Below are 22,223 nucleotides of genomic sequence, written 5' to 3' on the forward strand. Positions count from 1 at the left end.
TTGACGATTGTTAGTATGCACACAAAGATGAGGGATGTTAGGTCAAAAACAAGGGGGCAATAATCCATAAGGAGGAAGTGTCACCTCCTAGACCGCCTCTAGCGGGTCTAAGCCACTTGTAGCTTGTTTATAGCAATCCAACAGCTTAACTTGTTCATCTAAAAAATCTCTCTTTAAAATAAGCATTGAAACCTTTAGAGATGATGATGCCATGTGAGCTTGACATCATACCTCTATCAATATCGATACCACAAGGATCTGGCATGGCACCTACAAGACAAGGATGCCCAAAACGAAGATTCTCAATGGGATTGTTGACCAAGTGTCTCTCTTGCTTGAGAACAAGCACATAGATTGGGAATCTACACACTTGGATGAAGTGTTTTGCAAAAATCTGCTCTTACCACTTGGGCAACGGAAATTCAAACAATGAAGATTACAAGTACTCATGGTCTTTGTGCTTAGATTGGCACCTGGAGAAAGTGTGTTGCAAAAATAGGACTCACCACTTGGGCAGCGAAAATTCAAACAAAGAAGATTACAAGTACTCATGGTCTTTACGTACAAGTACTCATGGTCTTTACGTACAAGTACTTGTGGTCATATAATTGAGTTCCATTTACACGAAACACTTGATCCAAGTGTGTACGGAAGAACGCTAGGAACACACAAGCCATGGGTTCAATCCTTGCCCACCATACCTGCGAGGTGCAAGCCTAAAATGGCATTTCTTCTCAAATGCCCTAAACACATAAAAGTGTGTGGAGTCCCATTTCTACCGCCCAAAGTGTAAACTCCCATTTCCACTGCTCTCATGATACCCAAGTGTGTACAATCGCGTGTTCGCCCGCCCATTGAATGTCCAAGTGTGTAAAGACATTTCAAGAACGTGTCGTTTTCTTCTTGGAGATCATTGTTTGGAGACGGTAAGCACTAAGGCACGTCTTGATTCCTTATAGCATTTTTCTAAATTTAAATTCGTATTTTTTCATAAAAAAGTCGAGCCTTTTGCTCGAAATCGGAGAAATCAATGTCTTAGCTGTTCTTAGCCCTGCCCTTGAAGGGGTTTGCATTGGCGTCTCCTATGATCAACACGTGGGATTAGGCTACTGCTTTGCAGAAGAAAGTCTCTACAGCTGTTTGAGCCCTTGATTAGCCTATTTGACCCACATCTGCCAGTGGCATTCAATCAAATTGTACCCATTAGTATCCCACTGCATTCAGTTCAATTGCACTTAATAGTGCCCATTATATAATATAGGTATTAGTGTATTTAATGCTTACTAGTGTCTTTAATGACATATTACATGTAGTTCATCTGTGTTCATCAGACCCACTTCTGCCAATCATATCAACTTCAATTGTAGCTACTTACATTGGCTGCAAAGTTCACATCCATGGGTGCAGAGACCATTGAAAGAGAAGGAGACAAAAGTGCAGATTCGTCCGATGGGTTCCCACCTGGTCCTGTTGCTGAAGTATTCCCTCACCCCAACAAAAACAAGGCAGCCCGAGTCCTCGACTTCGTTGAGAAGCTCTCCACATGGGCTTTCTACCATGCCCCATCCAAACCCTTCCACTACTTGAGTGGCAATTATGCCCCTGTGCCAGAATCAGACCTTTGCACTGAGCTTCCAGTTGTTGGCCATCTTCCAGTTGAGTCCTTTTGGGTCATTTAATGGATTGCCTTTGTTTTTTTTTGAAATCAAGGAAGAAGTCTGCATTTATGTTTATAATTCATGGTCACACACACACACACGCACGCACACACATGCACACACACACACACACGCACACATGCACGTGCATATGCATGCATGCATTTTATGCATGTGTATGTGTACACATGTATATATGTATCTATGTAAGTCTGTATCTGTGTGCATGTACATACATACGTATGCTTGTATGTACATATGCGTGTGCATTTGTGGGTATGTATGCATGTATGTGTATATGGGCTCCTAGTAGTATATAACATCATATTCCAAAACAGATGCCCTCTTGTTTTATGGGTCTAGACCCTCTAGTTGCTAATAAATAAATGTCTGTGACATTGCTCCAGAGCTGCCTCAATGGAGAGTTTGTGCGTGTGGGGCCCAATCCGAAATTCAAGCCAGTTGCTGGCTACCACTGGTAAAAATTCTTGTTGGGTTTGGGTATGAATGTGGGGTTTAAGTTGATGTTATGCTTTGTTTGGGGGTTTAGCTAGGAGCAACACTAATGCTCATTTTTAATGTCTGTATCTTGGCTTTGATTCTACAGGTTTGATGGAGATGGGTATGTTGTTCAACTTGTTACATTTGGTTATCATCCTTACATTTGGTTATCATCCTATCCTTGGCCTCAAGCTGTATTGTGCCCTTTAGACTAAACTTGATTAAACCTCAACTTTGGGTAATATGCCAGTTTACATGCAATATTTTTGCACTGCTCCCTGCTCCCTTTGATGCACTTTTTACATTACTGCATGCTCCCTTTGATGCACTTTTTGCATTGCTGCATGCTCGAATAGTTTACATGCTTTCAATCAATATTTTTGCACTGCTGAGTGCTCCCTTTGATGCAATTTTTGCACTGCTGCATGCTCCCTTTGCTGCACTTTTTGCATTGCTGCATGTAAACTATTGGATTTGTTTGGGTAAATATGCCAAAGAATCCAACAGTTTACATGCTTTATATCAATATTTTTGCATTGCTATATGCTCCCTTTGATGCACTTTTGTAGATGTGGGCGTATATGTGTCTCCTCCTTTTTTGAGAGATTTCACTCGCGCACCCATGAACGGGTCCTCACTCTTCCCTCCTCCCCCCTCCCAACACACAGTGTTGCTCTCAGCCATAGCTAGCCCTCGGTACTCCGAACCTCAGCCATAGCTACGCAGTGGGAGACTAAGCAACGCGTGTTTCTTGAGATATGATATTATGATTTATTGCAGGATGCTGCATGGGTTGCGCATCAAGGATGGGAAAGCCACCTATGTTTCACGCTTCATTCAAACATCAAAGCTCAGGCAGGAAGAATTTTTCGGTTCCTCTAAGTTTCTAAAGGTATCCCATTTGTTGCTTGCTTGCTTGTGTGCGTGTGCGTATGCATGTGTGTGTTTTAGCTGTGTTCATATTGGAACACGATTTTTGAAGTCTTGGATTCAGTCGTGCACTTCTCTTTTGCAGATTGGTGATTTGAAAGGCATGTTTGGCGTCCTAATAGCCAAAATTTTTAGCCTTCGGTGTCAAATGAAGGTCTTGGATATGTCTCAAGGCATGGGAACAGGTAAGTTTTGTAGACTTTTCAAGGCCCTTTTTTGGGGTCATTAGCACTTTTGCTCTCGCTAATAGTGTTCTCTTTGCAGTAAAATAGAGGATTAATATTGTGTATTAAAAGGCCACCTGAATGAAATGGAAATTTTATCACTGCTCTTGCCACTTTAATAGCGTTGAAGCTATTTAATATTTTATAGTGATGGGTGGTTATCTATGAGCAGGCAATACAGCAATGATTTATCACAATGGAAGACTTCTAGCACTCCAAGAAGCTGACAAACCCTGTAAGCCCAGAACATCTTCAATGAATTGATTGAGATGCATGCCTTGTCTTGTATAATTATTTGTCATGCCATTGACGCAGACGTGATTAGAGTTTTGGAAGACGGGGATTTGCAAACAGTTGGTTACCTGGACTATGACAAGAGGTTGACACATCCTTTTACGGCACATCCAAAAGTGGACCCATCGACAGGTATAAACTAGACTTATCGTTCTGTGGCTATAGATAAATTAGATCATACAGATGGTTTCCTTTCACAATCTAGTTGTTGGAAATATGATTGCTACATGGGGTTATGTGAGGGTCCAAGGTTGGAGCAAAAGTTTAGTCCTGATTAAACAACACTTAAATGTCAGCAAAACATGGGCAGGTTTTTAGTATTAGAAGTCCAAAGCTGAAGCAAGTTGCCATTGAGCATTTGGGACTTGCTACACTATGTAACCATGACATAACCAGACTAGCATCACTGGTGAAGTTAGACTTAGCGGCTCGGTATTGGGATCTTGAGTATTGATCGAGTATTAGTAAGTCACTAACTAAGGAGCTACTGGAGTGAACTTTTATGGACACTCTCATCTGACATCTGTGTGTAACACGAGTGCTTGTGGAAGCGTGTTTATGAATCGATTAATTGCGATTAGCGCCTAAGCCCATGGACAAACTGCTGCTTCTTCATGCCGATACACAATAGAGAGAGATGACCTAATCTACTATGTATTACTAACATCAAGTATGTACAATGCTGAAGAGAGATACTCATTGGTAACTTTGCTCTTGAGTTCTCAATGACTTAATGACGGCTGATTGATCAATGAATGAATATGGCTATGGCCTAGACTCCTATTTAGAGTGTCTAATGTTGGTGAGTTGGCTACCAACTCTACTAACCTTGATAATAATGTCCAACTAAGTGTGTTCACACAATAACCCAATAACTCTATCCACATTGGGCTGCTCATTGGGCGCCTGGACAATATTACAAATATCTAGCACAATAGCCCTTACAAACACATAAATTCGGCCACGTACTCAACCTTTGAGTTGGCCAATGGGTAGAAGCATGTCCACATCACACTTGGAAGAGTGTGCACGTCACTTGTGTACCTTTAAGCCTAACACCCAGATGCTACTTAGGGTGGAGTGTAAGCTAGCCGCACTTCTGGCTATTGGATTTTCACCATTTGGGGGCAGTATTCAACTTCTTTGCCTAGCAAAACATAGCCCTTATTGCTCCCCCACTATCCCGTTTTCATGGTTTGGGCTATTCCGATATATATGGGTCTAGGACACCAAGGCTTGGGCGAGCAGTTACGTATGTATTGGTCTAGCCTCAATCTCGAGGATGCTTTGGAGAGGACCTATGGATGGGTGATGTAATAGCCAGTCTCTCCAAGGTCATTTGATAGTGTATTTTCTACCAAACATCACATTGGAAATGTAACTCGCGATGCTCAGGGGACTAGGGCCTTTGACACTTTTGTTGATACCATCAATGCATATTAAAACATTTAAACATGGCTACAACCTTAACACATATGGCATTAATCCTCAGAACTGTAAAAGAGAGTTCTCACAGCTGACACTCTGCATAGAGGCTGGGGCCGACCGCCCCCTTGGAGTATTTTATTACCCAAGGAGAAAATATCATGTACAACCTTGAGGGCCTTACTCTCCCCAAGGGAGATGTCGGATTATCCATATACAAACCATAACATAGTCCAACATGAGGCAACCATAGAATTCAACCGGCACACAGGTTGCAGAAATGCCGAGCCAACAATATAATCCATACACCTTCGTGTGGGTACTGATTCTTCCCCTAACACCACGGGTCTTCATGCAATAGAGCTGGCACAGCATGTACAACTCTCCATTCAGCCGGTACAGTCCTCCATTTAGTCGGTACAACTAGTAAATGGGCTGAAGTACAGTGGCTGGTACAACAAGTTCAAGGGCTGCAACAGTAGGTACAATGGCTGGTACAGTAGGTACAGTGGCTGGCTGGAACGGCAAGTATAGTGGCTGGTACAGTAGGTACAGTCCTCAGATCAGCCGGTACAATCTCCATTCAGCCGGTACAGTACATAAATTAGCTGGTAAAGGGCTAAAATGGCAAGACAAGGCTATAATGAGAAGTGGAGAGCCACACAATAGCTGAAGTGACAAGTGTGAGGCCGCTTGTCTCAATTTGATCCACTTACTCTGACAAGTGTGAGGCCACTTGTCTCACTTTGATCCACTTGATTGCCACATGTCCCAATCTAAGAGATGGGTTCTCCCATAATGTTTAACTTAAAAAATATCCCAACTTGTAGACCTTTTGCCAAATGTGCTTTGGCATGTCTCACTATTTGCTCAATTTGAGACGTAATGACGCGAACGGAATTTTCATTGGAGTTTAGCCAAAATTATTAACCCTCCTAGATTTTAGGAGTGTGATCCTTTGTATTCCAGGATAATTCCCCATTCCCAAAGCTTGTACTTTTCAAATATTTAGATGTTCTGGAGTCCACCAAACCTCTTTCATACTGGGAAATGTCTAGGCTCGTGACATCCTCCCCAGCTTCTTAAAAGTTGTCTGTAACTTTAAGCTTCAAGCCATATATCCAAGATATAATCATGTCCCCATTAAGTGGGCGAGACGAGACAGTCTCAAAAATCCAATATAACCGAAAGAATCCATGTTCCAAATAATTAGGCAAGACTAAATAAGTCTCCATAATACCAATATCAAAATCATGTCCAAAATAAATAGGCGAGACTAAACAGTTCCATAAGTCTAGATCATAATCATGTCCCAAAATAAATGGGTGAGACAAAACTGTCCCATAAGTCCAAATGTCATAATCATGACCCAAAATAAATGGGCGAGACGAATCAGTCCCATAAGTCCAGATATTCGAATGCTGTCCCAAAATAAATTGGCAAGACAAATAAGTCTCTTGCCAACAAGGCATCAATCCACATGACTCTTTCGTATCCTTTTCACCCAGAGGTGGGGTAGAGCTCTCACGGGCAATGTATTCTTCGCCCATGAGGTTATAATCTACCTGTATCATTTCGATTTCGTGTGAGACCGAATCTGATAGGGCGGCTAACTTTTCACAATTACTCAATGGTTCCACAATTTCTAGTAGTCTCACACAATATTTAACATTGCGACTATGTTTATGCACTACCTGCACTCTGTGTTGGTACTTTGACCACACACCTTGGATGAGAGGTGGGCTCTAGTAATAAGAAAAAACAATCACTCGCATGCATAGATAGCGTGGTGTTCCATAAGCATTTTTGCTACACATAGTTTATAGGCATTTCAGCCACCAACTCATACTACCCTCTCAAGTTTCCATGTTTCCTTCCATCTGCTCTCTATTGCTCCACCCACACATGGTAGAAACAATCTTCTGGAGAGCACGTAGGACAAGAAAACACTATACAAGGTATGTTGTGCTTGATACTATTCTCTGAAGTGTCCGTGTTCCCTTTCATCTGCTCTCTATTGTTCCACCTATACATGGTAGAAACAATCTTCATGAGATCACGTAGGAAAAGACAACACTACAAAGGGTATGTGAACCATGAGTTCCATAAGTCCAATGCATCCCAAATAAAGGGAGCCCTAAAAAATGTTTCCTTGAAACCATTTCAAGGCAAACAATAACACCTTTCTCCTTGCATGGCTATACAAGGGTTAGTGAACATCAAAAACACTTCATAAATAGCAAAAGTACCAACTTTGCAAACTCAAAGTATACTTAGCTTTTCTTTGCCAGGTTGGTCATGAAGCCAAAAGAAATCTCTCCTCACCATATCCTTAAGATATCCCTAGATATATCTCCATATACCTTGTTTGTAAGTCTGATAATATAATCTACAATATTGGAGATCCATATGGAAAGAGTGCTAAACACGTGCACATAAAGCCAACTCCATACTTCCAAGATAAATTTTGTGAACTCATAAATCCTTAGACCAAGCTGTCTACTGCTCATGCTCATGCTCTTGCTTCATAGACTATGAAGCGGTTGGCCATGCTTAACAGCAATGACGGTAAGTGTGGTCCCCACTTGAGATCTTTTCTCTTCCTCATTGATAGAAGGAAGCCTCCGGTTCTAAGAAAGCCTATACTTTGATACCAATGTAACTCGTGGTGCCCAGGGGACTAGGGGCTAGGGCCTTTGACACACTTGTTGATACCATCAATGCATATTAAAACATTTAAACATGGCCACAGCCTTCACACATGTGCCACTTAATCCACAGAACTATAAAAGAGAGATGTGCACAGTTGACACCGCATAGAGGCTGGAATGGCTCCCCCCCCCCCCTCGAGTATTTTATTATTGAAGGAGAAAATATCATGTACAAGCTTTGAGGGCCTTACTCTCCCCACGGGAGATGCCGTATTATCCATATACAAACCATAACATAGCCTAGCACGAGACAACCATAGAATTCAGCTGGCACCCAGGCTGTAGAAATGCCAAGCCAACAATATAATCCATACACCTCCGTGTGGGTACTGATTCTTCCCCAAACTCCACGGGTCTTCATGCGATAGAGTTGGTACAACAAGTACAACTCTCCATTTAGCTGGTACAACTAGTAAATGGGCTGGTACAACAAGTACAGGGCTACAGCAGTAGGTACAATGGTTGGTACAGTAGGTACAATGGTTGGTACAGTAGGTACAACCCTCAAATCAGCTGGTACAACCTCCATTTAGCCGGTATAGTACATAAATCAGCCGATAAAGGGACGGTGGAGCCATCAAGAGGCTAAAGAAATAAAGAAACCTTCTGTTGAGGAGTGAAGGAGTGTTAGAACTCTCCATAAAGTGTTGTAGACAAAAATGCGATCAACCATCATAGTAGAGGCTAGTTGTAAGCCTACGGGGTGTGCAGTGACAGTCTCAACCATGTGTCCAAGAGAGAGAAGGGAATGGGGATCTTGCACAACACACCACACCGAGCGGGGAACAGGCCCCACCCCAGAGTCACACGGGGACGCGGGGACGGGCCATAGGGACGCGGGACGCGGGGACGCGGACGGCCGGGGACAGGTGGGACGCGCCGGGGACGCCGTGCAACACGGGGACGCATGAGGGCGTCCCGGGGACGCGTTCCCAAAACGCGGGACGGGCAGGGGACGCGGTGAGGGGACGTCTCCAACGGGCAGAAAACGGGCAGAAACGGGCATATTTCCAGCTATAAAAAAAGGCACTCTCTCTATTGCACCCACACTCATTTCTCAAGCCTTAAGCTTCCAAATCCAAACTTCAAAGTTCCAAGTTGTGCCAACTTCCAAGCCATCTCTCTCTCTCTCTCTCTCTCCAAGCCATCTCTCTCTCTCTCTCTCTCTCTCTCTCTCTCTCCAAGTTCCATGATCCATCCCTCTTGAGACTTGCAAGCCTCAAGAGTCAAGCAATACTTGCAACTCTCTATTGCACCCTTCTTCCCTCTCTCTCACACTATCATCATTCATGGCATCTCAAGGTGAAGGCGCCGCCGCCACATCTTCCGTTGCGGGCTCTTCACGAAGGAGGCCGGCGGTGCACACATGGTCATGGTGGGATGAGGTCCACTACGCTAGTCGTGGAGTGGGCGGTGGTTCAAGGGCATGGAATTGCAAGCTTTGTTCCTACAAGAGAAGTGGCGGCGCCAACAAAGTGCGAGCTCACTTTTTGCACGAGGCCGGTCATCAAGTGCAATTTTGCGCACGCGTTACTCCCGAGAAGCGAGCGGAGCTTCTTGAGAAGCTCAAGGTTTATGAGGCGGCCGAGGCGGCAAAGAGAGGGCGACATGTTGCCGTTGATCCTCATGATGTGGTGAGAGCACGAGAGCAACCGACGCGAATGGAGGTGGAGAGGAACCCAAATCTTGCTTCAAGCTCTCAACCATTCAAGTCCACTCCATCCACATCGGGTGCCTCCATTCCCATCCGCCATCAATCCACTCTTAACGAGAATTGGAACCCAAAATTGAAGGATGAGGTGGATAGGTCGGTGGCTAGGTTCTTCTACCATGACCACATTGCATTTCAAGCAGCACGGTGAGAGTCGAGACTCAATTCTCTTCACTCTTTTTTTTTTTAATGTCTCATGCTTCAAAGCATTTGTCATATTGCCAAAAAAAGCTAACATGCTACATGGTTTTCCTTACTTGAAATAGGTCTCCTTACTTCCGTGAGATGGCCACAAAGATCGAGGAATATGGCCCCTCTTATGTGCCACCTTCATCGGAAAAGATTCGCACCACTTTGCTTGATAGGGAGAAGTTGGCCGTTGAGCAGGCGGTGGCGGATACAAAGGCAACATGGGAGACTAACGGAGTCTCTCTCATTGTAGACGGATGGAGTGACACGCGCAAGCGCTCCATCCATGGAGTGGTGGCCTACTCAAGGGGCAAAGTGTACTTCATCGAGTCACATGATGCGAGTGGCACTGGGAAGGCCGTGGATGTGCTTGCCGCGGAATGGGCGTCCACGATCGAGGTCATTGGGCCGGAGCTTGTGGTCGGCATGGTAGCGGATGGAGAGGCGTCAAATAGGGCAGCCGGGAGCATTATTGAGTCAATGTATCCATCCATCAGAGTTTCTTTTTGCATGGCCCATTGTCTCAACAACCTCCTCAAAGACATAGGTGCCTTGCCATGGATTGCACCCACCATTGAGGAGGCTAACCAGCTTGTATCCTTTGTCCTCAACCACCAAAGGCTGCGACATGAGTTCTCTAAAAGGAGCACTCTTTCCCTCCTCAAGTATTCTGAGACAAGGTTTGCATACAACTTCCTCATGCTAGGCCGCTTGTCTACATGTGGCGGAGCCCTAAGAGGGCTTTTCCTTAGTGATGAATTTTCTGCCATGCCGCAGTCAAAATCGGCAACAGGGAGAACGGCCGAGATCGCGCCGACGATGCTGCTTGGTGGGAGAAGGTGAAGACACTCGATGCCTTGGTCAAGCCTATTGTTCACCTTCTACGAGTCATTGACGGCCGTGAACCATGTATCGGCAAGGTCTATGAGGCCATGGATCGCATGATCGAGTCACTCCAGCAGCTTGTGCCAGACAGGGCCGAGTTTGAGGAGATCCACTCATTATGTGAGTCCAGGTGGAACTCCTACTACTCCCCTCTTCATGCGGCTGCCTTTGTGGTTGATCCAGAGTTCCAGGGCAGAAAGCAAGAGGCCGACAAGGAAGTAAGCAGGGGATGGCGGATCATTTTGGAGCGCTTAGAGCCCGACCCTACCATCAGGCGGAAGATCAGAGACCAGCTATCTCAGTACAGGACGCGGCAGGGATCTTTTGGATGTTTAGATGCACAGCTTGACTGCCTCAAGATTGGGTCTCCTCTTTGGTGGGAGGATTACGGATCAGATGGGCCGGAGTTGCAGCGCTTGGCTATTCGCATCCTTAGCCAGGCTGTGAGCTCTAGTTGCTTGGAGCAACTTTGGAGCGTTTACAGTCACATTGCCTCTAAGAAGAGAAACCGCCTTGAAGTGCAAAGGACAAGTGATTTGGTTTTTGTGAGCGCTAACTTGCGCATGCTATGTGCGACAGCAACAGGGAAGGCGGATCCCTTCACCGAATGGGAGATGGCACAGCAGGATCCTGCAGCTCAGGAGCATCTTGAGGAGGTAGAGGAGGAGCTACAGCCTAAGGGGGAGGAGGAGGCTTCAAATGGCATCGACGACTTCGACTTCCAAGCCTCCCGCCAGGCTAGCACTTCAGGAGCTTGAGGCTTGACTCTTGAGCCTTGAGCCATCTCACCTTTTTTGTGCCCACTGCCAATGGCCATGATCTATTGTGATGTATCTAGTATCCCTATTTTGTACCCACTCTTTTTTGTAACCCTCACTCAGCACTGCCCATGAGGCATGTACTTATCTCTTTGTATCTATCAGACTATCAATCACATAATCAGTGTGCCATCGATGTTTTATTAGCGCATTTTGCTCAAAATGACTCTTGTTTTTTTGTCTATTCGGTGTAAAATTTTGTTCAAAGTGTGTCTCTATATGTATGTTATGCATACAACTCCTAAATTGCTTTTAAAAAAGAGGTTTTTTTTTGCCGTTCCCGACCCCGTCCCCGGGACGGCACTTCCCCGTCCCCCGTCCCCATGTGACTCTGCCCCACCCCCTTTCAGGAATTTATTCAGGAACAATCCACGGGCATGCTGGCTAGGATCAATATAATCAATGAATACAAAACAAACAGATATGCCGATGTACGATATCCAAGTTGATGTCGATGTCGATGCCGAGGCACAAGATCTCGGATGCCAAGCACACCATGGGGATGACCCACAAGTATCTCTCACTGGGCTAGTACTAGATCCAATATCCAAATCCAAATCCAATGAATCCAAGTCCAAATCAAGTCCAAGTCCAGATCCAAGTTCAAGTAGTCCAAGTTCCCATGAGTAATCTCCACAACTCCTACAACCAATTATTGCAAAAGAGGTTGTTGCATGTCAACCTGGCTTCCGTGACCCTCTTGGACGAAGAAGAACTAAACATTGAGCCAACTGCTAAAGGCCATGCAACGAGCATTGCATTAGTAGATATGGGATCAAGTCATAATTTGATCTCGAATGAAACTTGGGTAGCATTAGATAGACCATGCCTTGAACCCACTGATGCACAAGTACACAATGTTCACTCCATAGAAAACCGTGGAAAAGATCTTTCTGGCAAGAAAACTAATATAAAACCCGTTTTAATGGTTTTTGGGCGATAAACCCCCCCAAAAAGCAATAGATGGTGTCCTCAAAACCGGTTCGGATCATCGCTCGCTGAAGCTCCCGTCGCCCCTGCCCGTCGTTTTGCATTGCGCTTGCCGCTCCCGCCTACCTGCTCGCCCTCCCGCCTGCCCATCGTTCCTTCCCCCCCTCCGCCTTCATTGCCCGCCGCGGGGTTTTCTCTAGCCCCCCTCGCCTGCTTCCGCTGTTGCGCCCCCCCCCCCCCCCCCCCCCCTTTTTTTTGATCCGCTTCGATTCATCTCCTCGCGCCTCCCCCTTGCCTTCGCGCCCCCACTCTGCTGCGCCTCATCCTCCCCCATCCGCTCGCTTCCTCCATTTCCCAGTTGCGCGCAGCACCCGCCTTCCCCTTTTTTGGGGTTTTTTTTCTTTTTTTATCATTCGCCTTCTCCTTCTAGCTTCCGCCCCCCCCCCCCCCTTGGGGTTTTGTTTCTCTTTCTTCGCTCCGTATCCCGCCTCTCTGTGTGCAGTTCGTTTCCAGCAGGTTTCCGCCTTCGCCTCGCCTTCGCCGCAGCTTCAGACTCTGATGGAGGCTCCTCCCGCCCCGCCTCCGCCCCGCCTCAGAGGGACTCTTCCGCAGCCCCTCGCCCGCCCCCGAGGTCACCCCCATCAGGCTTTCTCTTTCGCCGGAAGAGGAAGCGAGCCTCACCGCAGAGGTGGAACGCCTCCAGGCTCATTCCACCATCTGCCGTATAGTCGGCACTCGCCCCAGCAGAGGGGAGATCAGGGATCTTCTTCAGGCCCGCCTTCTTGCAGATGTGGGCAAGATCCTGGATGTACAGCTTCTGGGCCAAGGGCATTATCAGATCGAGTTCGAGGCTGCCCAGAGCGTTGCCAAGGTCCTTGCCATGAGTCCCCTTGACATCAGGGGTGCTCGGGCTTTCTTCAGACCTTGGCAGCATGGATTTGACCCATCAGCGGCGGAGCAGGGAGAGCGCCTCTTCCATGTTACAGTTTGTTTCCCTGGTCTCCGTCGGGAGTATCTTCCGCTCCTCTCCAGGCTCGGAGCATTGGTGGGCTCGGTACTAGAGACGGGCCCCTCAGCTGCTTCAGTGGTGGCCAGAGCAGCGGGGCTACCTTCGGTCAGAGTGTTGGTGTCTGACATCTCCTCCCTTCCTAAGGTCATTCAGCTACCTAGGATAGGGGGGGGGGTGGATAGATCAGAGAGTGGAGTTCTCGGGGCTCCCGAACCAGTGCTTCATTTGCAGGCAGGTCGGTCATCTGGCCAAGGCCTGCCCTCGCAGGAGACCTCGACCCGCACCACAGCAGCAGGCCACTGATGGCCCGCCCACAGATTCGGCTCGGCAGGCTGCCTCCGGGACACCTGCTCAGGCCACAGAGACCTCGGAGTGGCAGCCTGGACAGGGGCGCCGCCGAGGGAGACAGCCACAGCAGCACGCCCAGAGACCGCTGCAGCAGCAGCCACAGTCTCAGCCTCACTGGGTTCCCGTGAGGAACAGCTTTGCTCCCTTACAGGAGGAGACCCCTGCAGCGACTGAGGACCAGGAGATGCCAGCTCCCCCTCCTTCACCCCCCCCACCCCCGTCCCCTCCCTCCGCCTCGCTTCCACCATCGCCTCCTCCCGCCTCCGCTCCGGCTTCGGCAGCGGCTCCCTCTCCACCTCCCTCGCCTCCCCCTCCTCCCCCTCCGCCCGCCTCACCTTCCCGGGAGGCCCTGGCAGTTCCCTGGCGCTCACCTGCAGTCCGGAGAGCGTTGAGCACTGACCTCGCTCGAGCATCACAGAGGAGACCTATGCCGATTAGGGCCTCACGGATTTCATCTATCCGCAGTCGGCTGAGTCGCCTTGGCACTAGACAGCGCTCGGAGGCTTTTGATTATACTTTCACACGGCTTTTTGGAGCAGAGGGCCCCCATGAGCCAGCACCCATTCGCGTTCATGTAGTGATACCTCCGGCCCGTGGGGAGGAGGCACTAGACTCAGCGGTGGCCTTCTCGTTCCCTCTTTGTGGACCTTGTGACCGGGAGTGGACTCTAGAGCTCGCTCTCAGCACTTAGAAGACTCAGGCAGTTGAGTTTTCGCACCACATGAGCGATCTGGAGGTGACAGATGTGATAGGCCGACTTTGGGAGTTGGCTCATTTTTTCTTGGATCCCGGGAGTGTGGATACCTCAGGGATTCGTCATTTGGTCGTGCGCATAGTGGCAGACTTGGCACGCGACCCTGGATATGTTAGTATACACGAGGTTGCTCTGTCAGAGCAGGAGGCAGTCGCCATGGGCCACAGCCACTGGCGCCTGATCCGGGATTCTTGCAGTATACCGGGTGGGCAGATTCGCAGCCGTTCGGATGGGGACTACTCTCCATCCAAGCCGCTTGCGAAGGCCCGCCGTACGGCTGAGACAGCATCCACCTCAGCAGGGCATCCATGAGGATCGTCTCATGGAATGTACAGGGCCTTGGCGGAGCACACTTTATACGCTATCGAGGCTGCTTGAGGCAGGAGCTTCAGAGATGCCTGGTTGGTGGCAGCATTGATATTCTGATGATGCAGGAGCACCACTTGGGTGAGAGCAGGATCCGGAGATATGGTTCGGTGATGCCTGGTAGATGGGACACTTTTTGGTCTGCAGGGTTTGGTCCTTTGGGTGGACAGGGAGGAGTATGCATGGTTATTGCAGATGTATGGCGGCAGGCCATTGTGGATAGAGGGATCATTGTGCCTGGTAGAGCACAATATGTCATTCTGAGGATGCATGATGAGCTATTGGGTGTGCTCAACATCTATGCGCCCAATCATGCTAGTGCCAGAGCAGAGTTCTGGACCCAGGTTACAGATGCATTGCCAGAGGCCGCACATTGGTGTGTTGGGGGAGACTTCAACATGCTTGAGGACCCGGCAGATAGGGTGGGAGGCAGTCATGTTACAGTGCACGGCACGGAGCTTGCAGCTTGGGACCGGTTTTGCATGTCACTGAGGATCACTGATGCATGGCAGCATGGGGCTTTCTCCCGGTCTCAGGACAGCCTTAGTTTCTCTCGGTCGGATCGCCGGCAGGGAGGGACTAATCTATCTCACGGATTGATCGCTTTTATGTGGGCGAATGGTTAGGGGAGCGAGGGGGCTCCGTCGGCATTCTCTCTGGCACCTCATTTTCAGATCATGCGCCAGTTATATTGGCATTGGAGGAGGGGACCCGGGAGCCCAGCTTGCAGTTGAGGATCCCAGAGAGGGTACTTACAGATCCCAGTCTCGCTGAGGACATTGAGAGGATCTGGCATGATAGTCAGTGCTCTGACCAGGATGCAGCGGGCCAGTGTGCCCAGGGACTCATTGATCTTAGCTCTTTTCTACACGCTGCAGCTTTGACACGACTGGGAGAGATTCGCGAGCGGGAGCAACGGCTGAGACGCAGCCTTGCTTCGCTACAGCGCCTTCAGGAGCAGCAGCCTGCATGTGAGTGGGTGGCGTCCCAGCTGAGCCAGGCACGCCAGGAGGTTAGAGAGGTAGAGGAGCAGAGACATGAGTTTTACTATCGCCGTCAGGCCTCTCAGTGGACGCAGCTTGGTGATAGAGTGACTGGAGAGTTTTTTGAGATCACTGGACCCCGACATGCGCGAGCAGGAGTCCGCCAGCTGGGTAGACCGGACGGATCGGTAGCTACTGAGCTCGGGGAGATCAGAGCCATTGCTACTGCATTTTATAGTGACCTGCTTTCAGCGGAGCCAGCCACTGAGGATCGAGATGTTTGCAGACAGACTGTGTGGGCCCATGTGCAGAGGAGGGTCACAGACCATATGCGTACAGTTTTAGGTGCGCCTCTGTCAGAGATTGAGCTTGCCGAGGCCTTGAGGGTCCTGCCGCGACATAGTTGCCCAGGGGAGGACGGACTGACGCCGGCCTTTTTTATGCGCTATTGGGACCTTTTGGGGCCAGGCCTCCGCAGGGGCTTTCAGCATGTTTTGGACACTGGGGTGATGCCGCAGAGCTTTTCAGAGGGCTTGATCTATCTTATCCCCAAGGGGGAGGGAGTATCAGATGACATTCGGCATTGGAGGCCTATTACGATCCTCAACACTGTCTACAAGGTCTTGGCAAAGGCCTTGAGTTTGAGGATCCAGCCCTTCTTGGGGGAGTTGATTCATGCTACTCAGACAGGATTTGTCAAGGAGCGCAGTATCCTTGACAACATCTTTACTTTCTGGGAGGCGACGGCCCGAGCTAGATTTCTTGGCGAGGACTTAGTCGTGATGCTTCTCGATTTTGAGAAGGCATACGATAGAGTTGATTGGGGGTTCTTAGAGGGCACTATGCTTCGCCTGGGCTTTGAGCCAGGATGGATCAGAGGGGTGGCAGCTCTGTATTCCACAGCTCGCAGCCAGGTGCTGATTGCAGGAGGACGGGGGCCGAGTTTTGAGCTGACCAGATCAGTCCGTCAGGGGTGTCCTCTCGCCCCTTTCCTTTCTCTTCTTTGCGGAGGCTATGAGTATGTATTTGACGGCGGAAGAGGTTGGTTTGAGAGGACTGCAGCTCCCAGTCCGGGGGGAGGACCTGCTTGATGCTGAGTTTGCAGACGACACGGGCTTATTTTTGCATGGCCATGAGGCCAATCTTATTCGGGCTGAGCAGTCGCTCCAGGTTTTTAGTGCAGCTTCGGGAGCACTGATCAATTGGCGCAAGACAGTGGCCTTTTGGATCAGTAGTGCTCCCACTCCGGCATGGAGCCCGGACCCCGGTTTTAGATGGATTCCTCCAGGCACAGCAGTGCGGTATTTGGGATGCCAGATTGGCCTTGATTTGTCACCTGAGCAGCAGATTGCCCCGCTTCTTCTGAGCATTCGGAAGAAGCTATTGTATTGGAGTACAGCTCGGCTATCGTTGGCTGGGAGGGTGGTGGTGGCAAATCAGGTGCTATTAGCGACCATGTGGTACATTACGTCTTGCTGGATTTTCTCGAGCTCTTGCATCAGCCAGGTACAGAGGCTGATCAGGAACTTTCTGTGGTCCGGGAGGGACGGTCAGCCAGCTTGGGCAAAGGTTGCATGGGCAGTTATTACACTTCCGTTGGCTCAGGGCGGTTTAGGCATTATAGATCCAGTCGATCAGAGTAGAGCCTTATTGGGGAAGCTTATTGTTCGGGGGTTGCTTCCAGGCGCTGAGCCTTGGAAAGAGCTTCTCTTGCAGCGACTACAGGCTCGGGCGCCCCCAGCAGGGGGTACTTGGGCACCAGAGATTCGCTGGATCTTCATAGAGATGAGGAGGACAGGCCTCAGTAGAGGATGGGAGGACAGATTTGCTTTGAGCATCCTGAGAGCTTGGGAGCTATTGAGACCGGGGCTCTCTCAGCGGCCTCCTTCTTGTGTTGAGGAGCGGGCCTGACAGCCGCTCATCTGGAGCCCAGCGGTTCGCACGGAGCAGGGTCATATGCTGGGTTCTCGGCCTCGTCTAGCCTGGGGACCTTTAGCGGCAGGCCCAGCTCGTAGTTTTGGAGACTGGCAGGCTTTCTGCAGTCTACCAGAGGAGATCCAGGTGGAGAGGCTGAGTCACTTCAGAGGGGGTTTGATTATGAGGGATGATATACAGGAGGCACTCACAAAGGAGTGGTTCACGCCTCTCGAGCCAGTGGCCCCACGGTGGATGGGAGCCTTTACACAGTTGGAGATTCTGATTGCTGTCAGAGCTAGCACTGAGGATGGCAGATGCCTCTACTATGAGATCCAGGATGAGGGCAGACTCCAGAGAGTGGAGGTGGAGTCGCCTTTGGTTGCAGAGTGCACCTTTCAGAGGATTCGGGTAGTGGCCGCCGCTTCTCGGAAGTGGCATATTGACCCCGACCCTGCTGATGTGCTCCCGGATTGGCGCATATGGGCATATGCAGCGCGCCCCTTGGCCCGGCTACAGTGGGACCCCGGGGAGTACGAGTGGCATGATCCTTATGCATCCCTTGAGGCCACAGAGATCACCTTTTTCCAGTATACTGTTCGGCTGGGGCGGCATATTTTGACGGCGAGGAGGACGGTTTCTCCAGCGGCAGCGGGGCATTGGCATCTACAGGGACTCTCACAGGAGTTCCTTGAGGATTTCTGGGCTCGGCTCTGGGCTAGTCGGCAGGCCCGCAGGATCTCGGCTTTTCAGTGGCTGGTCGCCCACAGGGGCTCAGCAGTTGGCACTTGGCTTGTTTACAGCGGTCTTCCGGCGGCCTGCGTCCGATGCGGCCACCCTATGGAGACACAGAGACATTGCCTTTGGGACTGCCCTCAGGCACAGCAGATTTGGCTGCGGATGCTGCGTATTCTGGCTCCCCTCTCTCCAGAGGGTATGTTTACGTGGGATGCCGCTGCTTGGTCGACTTCGTCAGGGCCTGCTATGGGCTATGAGATGGAGCAGGGCAGTCAGGCCATCAGATTTATTAGGGGCCAGCCTCGCCTGGTTCCGGCACCGGATTTCTCGTCCGCCAGCTGGACTCAGGAGAGGGATTTACGATGGGAGCTCCTCAGCAGCCTCACCATCTGGTTCACCTGGAGGGCCCGGTGCTTTACGGCCTTTGAGGGGAGATTGGAGCCACCAGCAGAGACTGTACGGGGGATTTGGCAGGAGTTGATTCACACCCTACGAGGACAGTACGACCGCATCCGGGGAGACTCGGATGAGGCGATCTTACGGCGCCAGGCCTTTCACACCACTTGGCGCTGTGGCCCTTTCTACACCTTACACACGGGATCCCCCCGCTGGCACTACAGGCCACCTGTGTGGCTTTTCCCCCCCCCTATTGTATGATTTAGCCGCTCAGTTCTTTGTACTGATGTTTGTATTCTGCAGCACCTAGGGAGAGTCTCCCAGGCTGCCATGATGTATTCGCTGCTCTATCTCTCTTAGAAGTAGGAGAGATCTTTTGTAGCCCTACGGGCGTTTTTATATAACTAATGAAAGGATCTTTTCTCGGAAAAAAAAAAACCCCCAAAAAGCAGTTTTTAGAGTTTTTGGAGCAGTTATAGGGTTTTTGAAATTTTTAGGGTTTCTAAAATTTTTGTCCATATAGCTCCGTACATCTCCGTACACGCGTCCGTATTGCCCATGCATATGCCCATACAAGTCTAGGGCTGACCGAAATTTCTGTCCGTATAGCTCCGTACATCTCCGTACACGCGTCCGTATTGCCCATGCATATGCCCATACAAGTCTAGGGCTGACCGTACATTTGAAAAGCAAGTTGGAGAAGGTGTTGATGGCGAAGAAGAAGCTCTCCATGATCATAATGATGCCCACACAAACTCCACGATCTCCTTTAATCTTCAATGATCTTGTTCATGGTACTATAAGAGAAGTCCAATCCTTTTTATACTTGTAAGAGAAGCTCTCCATGATCATAATGATGCCCACACAAACTCCACGATCTCCTTTAATCTTCAATGATCTTGTTCATGGTACTATAAGAGAAGTCCAATCCTTTTTCTACTTGTAAGAGACCCTACTTTTTGCTAAAAAGCCTTCATGCTTTTGCTTTGCCTTTTTATGCTTTGGTTTTCTCTTTTTGGCTTTGCTTTTGCTCTTTTTAGTTTTATTAATAAAATATCACTCAACTTTTGGTGCTTTGCTTTTCTGGCTTTAAGGCCTTGCTTTTTGGCCTTAGAGTTGCTCGTTGAGAAAGCTCCTTTTAGCTTTTTTGTTCCGGCTTAGTCTCCTCTGTCCAATGGTGCCCTTGGCTCGTGGTCAACCCTGTTTGACTTTTTACTTTTTCTTCCTTTTTGACCAAGAATGGTGCTTTTTCTTAATCAAACCTTGTGGACCCTGTCCCCATGTCTTCTTCCACCTGTCTGGTGTTAGGGCATGGATTTCATCATGTGAAAAGAGCTAGGAGGACCAAATAGTTACATTCCCTCCCTCTTACATCGGAGTTGTCCTCAACTGCAGACCGCAAGTGTTCCAAGCACATCCATATGTTCTTGGTACATCCATATGTTTCAAGGTACATCAGGTACATCAAGTACATCCATATGTTTCAAGGTATTAGCCCCATCTGGTAGGTTTGTGCATCTGGTCTTTCCCCATATCTGTGGTGTCATCTGCTCATCTGGCAACATCTCTTTCTTTGACCGATGTCCTTGTTCTTGATGGTACATCTTCAGGGCCTGTCATATGTGTTAGATAAAATAAATACATACTTACCTTCTGCAAAAACTAGACACAAGCTAGTCAACAAACAAGTATGTATCATTCGCGTCTCCTGGGTATTGCAGGTACTGGCTAGGTAGTCTGGAGCCCAGTGGACTATCACATGCCATAAATCCAAGCATTGTCCATACATAAAAAATAGCACATAAAGTCAAAGAAATTCAAACATACATCAGTATGCAATGCACAAGTAATGATCCTTCTGTTCATGGATTGTCTTGTCTGGTTTCATCGAAACCGTGTTGAGTCATCTGGCCACTAGGACTGCTCAGACTATCCTCAAGGCCATCTGGTCACTAGGACCGCCCGAGAGTCCATCAATAGTCATATGGGCCATCTGGTCGCATCGATCGCCCAACTATGAAATCCAATATAGTCATCTGGGCCATCTGGTCACAATGACCGCCCGACTGCAAAATCCAATACAGTAATCAGGGCCATTTGGTCGCAATGACTGCCCGATTGCAAAGTCCAATATATTTGGCATCGTTGCCGTCCAATGGGTCATCTGGCATCGTTGCCTCCCATATACAAATCTCGTTCGGGCATCGTTGCCGTGCGATGGGTCATCTAGCATCGTTGCCTCCCAAACTAGAGCATGTCCGAATAACCATTATAAGCAGAATAATGATCAATTCCAATCCAATATATATACAGTGAAGAGGGCTAGAGGTATGATCTCTCCCTCTTGAATCTGTCTTGATCGCAAGACGTCCATATTTGTACTTCAAATACGTGTGGACCAACCACTTTTTCAATGCTCATAAGCTCGAAGTATATCTAGATAGTCCTAGAAGTGCTCCTCTGGCATCCTTTTCACGTCCAGCAACGAATAACTCTTGAATTCCAAGAGGAACTTTCTGACCACTGTCTTTCTCTTTTTCTCACAGAATGAAACACAATCTGTTCTGGCTCTTCCACCCTTGGTAGATCGTTCAAAACAAGTTCCTTGGGAGATAACCTATACATGGTTTCAGTAAACTGTCAGGGAAAACATTATATATCTTCCAATGATCTGCAAGGTCCAACTGATGACATACATGGTTGATCTTCTTGGTATCCCCTGAAAGGTCCATATACCATCACTAACTTTGGTAATCCAAAGATAAAATCCATAGCAATACTCTCCCATAGAACATTCGATAGGTGAAATAATCGTGCTAGCTTTTGTTGGTCAAACTTGTCCTTCTGACAAACCAAACATTCTTGAACATGTAACTCAATGTTTCATAGTAGTCCAATAGAAATAGCTCTCTAAAGCTTGAAGTGTAGTCAAGGTGTCTCTATGCCCCATGTATGGAGGAGCATGGCACTCTTCCATTACTTTGGCCCCAATTCCTTGTGTTACACATGGCGTGGGTTTGTATCATAAGAAAACCTTGCTTGATGACATAAAAAGTCACCAAATTTCTATTTTGCAATCTGTTCCAAAACATCTTTAAAATCCTCTTTGGTAGCATAAGGATCCTTCACCAAAGTGAAATCCATATGGTAACCCATAGAAACCTCATAGCTCAATGGTCTTCGAGATAATGCATGTGCTACCTTGTTGTCTTTGACGTTCATAGGCCACAACATGGCCTTTTTGGTTCAAGACTGCTCCAATAGAAAAAGGTCTAGAATATCCAACACTGGTCCTTTGCTAGCATGAAGTCTCAATGCTTTAAAAGGGTTCTATTTTAGCTTTGGTCCACAAAGCTCCCATGGCTTTATTTGTCGAAACATGCAATGGGCTAAGCACCACTGCAAACCATTTCTCGAACTTCCTGGCATGATGTCAATA

At 48.4% G+C, this 22,223-nt stretch overlaps 1 protein-coding gene and 1 pseudogene across 4 annotated transcripts in view; both read left to right on the forward strand.

Annotated features, from left to right (window-relative positions):
- The first annotated feature begins 955 nt into the window (after positions 1-955).
- The window catches only part of LOC147628868 (carotenoid 9,10(9',10')-cleavage dioxygenase-like), a 40,962-nt gene continuing 19,694 nt past the window's right edge, over positions 956-22,223 (forward strand). Inside the window, exons 1-7 of one of the 4 annotated variants that reach the window (XM_086812037.1) lie at positions 956-1,655; positions 2,066-2,136; positions 2,266-2,280; positions 2,940-3,051; positions 3,175-3,274; positions 3,486-3,548; positions 3,629-3,739. In XM_086812037.1, coding sequence (XP_086668163.1) covers positions 1,398-1,655; positions 2,066-2,136; positions 2,266-2,280; positions 2,940-3,051; positions 3,175-3,274; positions 3,486-3,548; positions 3,629-3,739 — 730 coding nt within the window. In that variant the 5' untranslated portion in view covers positions 956-1,397. The remainder of the gene's footprint in view (positions 1,656-2,065; positions 2,137-2,265; positions 2,281-2,939; positions 3,052-3,174; positions 3,275-3,485; positions 3,549-3,628; positions 3,740-22,223) is intronic. The other 3 variants (XM_086812036.1, XM_086812039.1, XM_086812038.1) reach the window with 3 other exon arrangements.
- LOC147628869 (uncharacterized) lies at positions 8,745-11,552 on the forward strand (annotated as a pseudogene).

The sequence above is a fragment of the Cibotium barometz genome, chromosome 18 (assembly GCF_041138505.1).
Source record: "Cibotium barometz isolate CiBa-2024 chromosome 18, ASM4113850v1, whole genome shotgun sequence".
Taxonomy (NCBI): Eukaryota; Viridiplantae; Streptophyta; class Polypodiopsida; order Cyatheales; family Cibotiaceae; genus Cibotium; species Cibotium barometz.